The 2874-nt window shown below is 47.1% G+C and overlaps 1 protein-coding gene across 1 annotated transcript; it reads left to right on the top strand.

Annotated features, from left to right (window-relative positions):
* Positions 1-215: 215 nt before the first annotated feature.
* On the top strand, positions 216-1819 carry LOC100424464 (protein Cripto-like). The gene is made up of 3 exons (XM_077956528.1): positions 216-361; positions 865-1013; positions 1329-1819. Exons 1-3 carry the CDS (start codon positions 216-218, stop codon positions 1817-1819), a joined length of 786 nt encoding a protein of 261 aa, XP_077812654.1.
* The last annotated feature ends 1055 nt before the right edge of the window (positions 1820-2874 follow it).

The raw sequence follows: 2874 nt of genomic DNA, 5'->3' as shown, positions 1-2874 counted from the left end.
ATGAGGGGCACAGGTTGGGAAGTGCCCGACTTCCTGTCCCACCTGGGGACCCCGCCGCCCCTCAGTCCCCGTGCCCTCCTCCGCCCCAAACCCTCCCAGTCTGGAAGCCCAGGGTCCCACGTGGGGCTGACGGGCCGGGCTGGCGCGTACCTGGCGGATAATACCGAAGCAGGAAACTCTTGAGCTTCATTTTCCTGTTCTGCTATCCCCGGCCGATGGGCTTCGTAGCCATGGAAACGGCTAACAGCAGAAGGACGCGGGTGCGCATGCGCAGGTTGCCCCAAGCGGTCCCGGGACGCAGAGCCGGGAGATCGGTCTCCGGGAGCCGCTGCGGGTACCCCGGGGCTCCAGTGCTCGGGAGGCGAGTGTTCTGGAGGTGTCTAGAGTGAACGGGGTGGGGGCACCTCGTGTTCTCACTAAGGGCGACCTCAGAGGAGCTAAACATGGCCGGGAACCGACGGCCTAGGCCAGAGCCTGGGCTGCATGCACTATTTTAGCACATTCGTTTCCCAAAAGGAAGGGCAGGAGGAAAAGCCCGCGCTGGTTACCACTCAGAGCCCCAGCCCGTGCCCTGTCCTTGTCCTCCCAAAAGAAAAATGACCTCAACTTAATATCCTGCGTTTCTTGACTCTGTGCCACACGTTGCACTAAACGCTGTATGCACACATACTCATATAATCCGAACAAGGTGTGAGTTATGTACCACTTCTTAAGGATAAAGTAACTGAGCATTAGAGAAAGTGGAGAACTACCAGAGGTCGCAGCCTAAATGGATAGTAGAGGCAGAAATTGAAGGCAGGTGCGTCGGAACCTACACCAGAAAGCCTGCACCTGTACTCTCAACCTGGGCTTAAAACTCTCCAGGCCTTCATGCGGCCTGTCCTATTTCTTGCCAGCATCGTTGTTTGCCTGCCACGTTTCCATCAGGAAACCTGTGGAGAGAAAGAGTCAGCCAGCCAGCTTGTCAATTTCCTTTAAGAAATTTGGCCTAAATCGGAATTTCCCAAACTTAAGTAATTCCTGTGTTATCTGCACAACTATGAGCCATATCTCGCCTTACCTCTTCCAGAGATCCATACCTAAGTTTTCTTTAAGTTATTAAAATGTCTCTAGATTGACTCACTTATTTTACTTCACTTTGTAAAATGTAATTTTAAAAATTACCTTTACTTTTACGGTTACTGGCTGTTTACTGAAAATTATATGAAATTCAATCCCACCTGTGAAGTTTTCATTTCTAAATTTAAAATTATATGAAATGTTCAGTAAACAGCCAGTAACTGTAAAAGTAAAGGCAATTTTTTTAAGGTGTTGAATTGGTCGTTAAGGGCTGGGCCATCAGGAACTTGTGCGTCCGTCTCAGGGAGACCTGGCCTTCAGAGATGACAGCATTCGGCCCCAGGAGGAGCCTGCAATCTGTCCTCCGTCTTCCCAGCTTGTGCCCCCCATAGGGATACAGGACAGTAAGGAGCTAAACAGAACCTGCTGCCTGAATGGGGGAACCTGCATGTTGGGGTCCTTTTGTGCCTGCCCCCACTCCTTCTATGGATGGAACTGTGAGCACGACATATGCAAAGAGAACTGTGGGTCTGTGCCCCATGACACCCAGCTGTCCAAGAAGTGTTCCATGTGTAAATGCTGGCACAGCCAGCTCCGCTGCTTTCTTCAGGCATTTCTACCTGGCTGTGCTGGCCTTGTGATGGATGAGCATCTCATGGCTTCCAGGACTCCAGAACTACCACCATCTGCATGTACCACTTTTATGCTAGCTGGCATCTGCCTTTCTTTTTTCTTTTTTTTTTTTTTTTTTTTTTGTTGAGACAGAGTCTCACCCTGTCGCCCAGGCTGGAGTGCAGTGGCCGGATCTCAGCTCACTGCAAGCTCCGCCTCCCGAGTTCAAGTGATTCTCCTGCCTCAGCCTCCCGAGTAGCTGGGACGACAGGCGTCCGCCACCTCGCCCGGCTAGTTTTTTTTTTTTTTTTTTTTTTTTGTATTTTTTAGTAGAGACGGGGTTTCACTGTGTTAGCCAGAATGGTCTCGATTTCCTAACCTCGTGATCCGCCCGTCTGGGCCTCCCAAAGTGCTGGGATTACAGGCTTGAGCCACCGCGCCCGGCCGGCATCTGCCTTTCTATACAAAGTTACTATTAATTGCCGTTGACCTATTTCCAGAAATACAATTTTAAATATCATGCAAATTTCATGACCTGCTGCTACAATGTCCTAACTGAAAGATGATCATTTGTTAGTTGCCTTAAAATAATGAATACATTTCCAAAATGGTCTCTAACATTTCCTTATAATGCCAACTACTTCTTACCTCTTTGCCCTGCCCTCCCCACAAAAACTACTTCTTTTGTCAAAAGAAAGTCAGCCATATCTCCATTGTGCCTAAGTCCAGTGTTTCTTGATACATATAATTCTACCAAGGTCTTCTTAAAATGTTATTTTAAACAATTGAATTATATCTCCAGATTATTAAAGACTAATCCTAATGTGGACCTTAGGATACAGTTTTGAGTAGAGTTGATAAAAATCAATTAAAATAGTCTCTTTAAAAGGAAAGAAAGCCTCTTTAAGGAGAGGAAACAGAGGGTTGAAGGAATGGAAGTTCATCTGCATGTATGCAGGGAGACTGGGTAGGAAAGAGGAAGCAAATGGGAGAGAGAAGTTGGAAAACATAAAATGGGTTACTTGATGGTGATTAGGTGGGTGTAGAGAAGCAAATTAAAAGGCTAAATGGAAGGGCAAGTTTCCATCGTCTATAGAAAGCTATATGAGACAAGGACTCCCATTTTTTTCCCAAAGGTGTTGTAAAAAGAATGAAGTCTCCTTATAAAAATAAAATTATGCCTCAATGTCCCCAACAAGATTG

This window comes from Macaca mulatta, chromosome 12, assembly GCF_049350105.2.
Source record: "Macaca mulatta isolate MMU2019108-1 chromosome 12, T2T-MMU8v2.0, whole genome shotgun sequence".
NCBI lineage: Eukaryota > Metazoa > Chordata > Mammalia > Primates > Cercopithecidae > Macaca > Macaca mulatta.
This window is presented reverse-complemented; position numbering and strand designations above follow the sequence as displayed.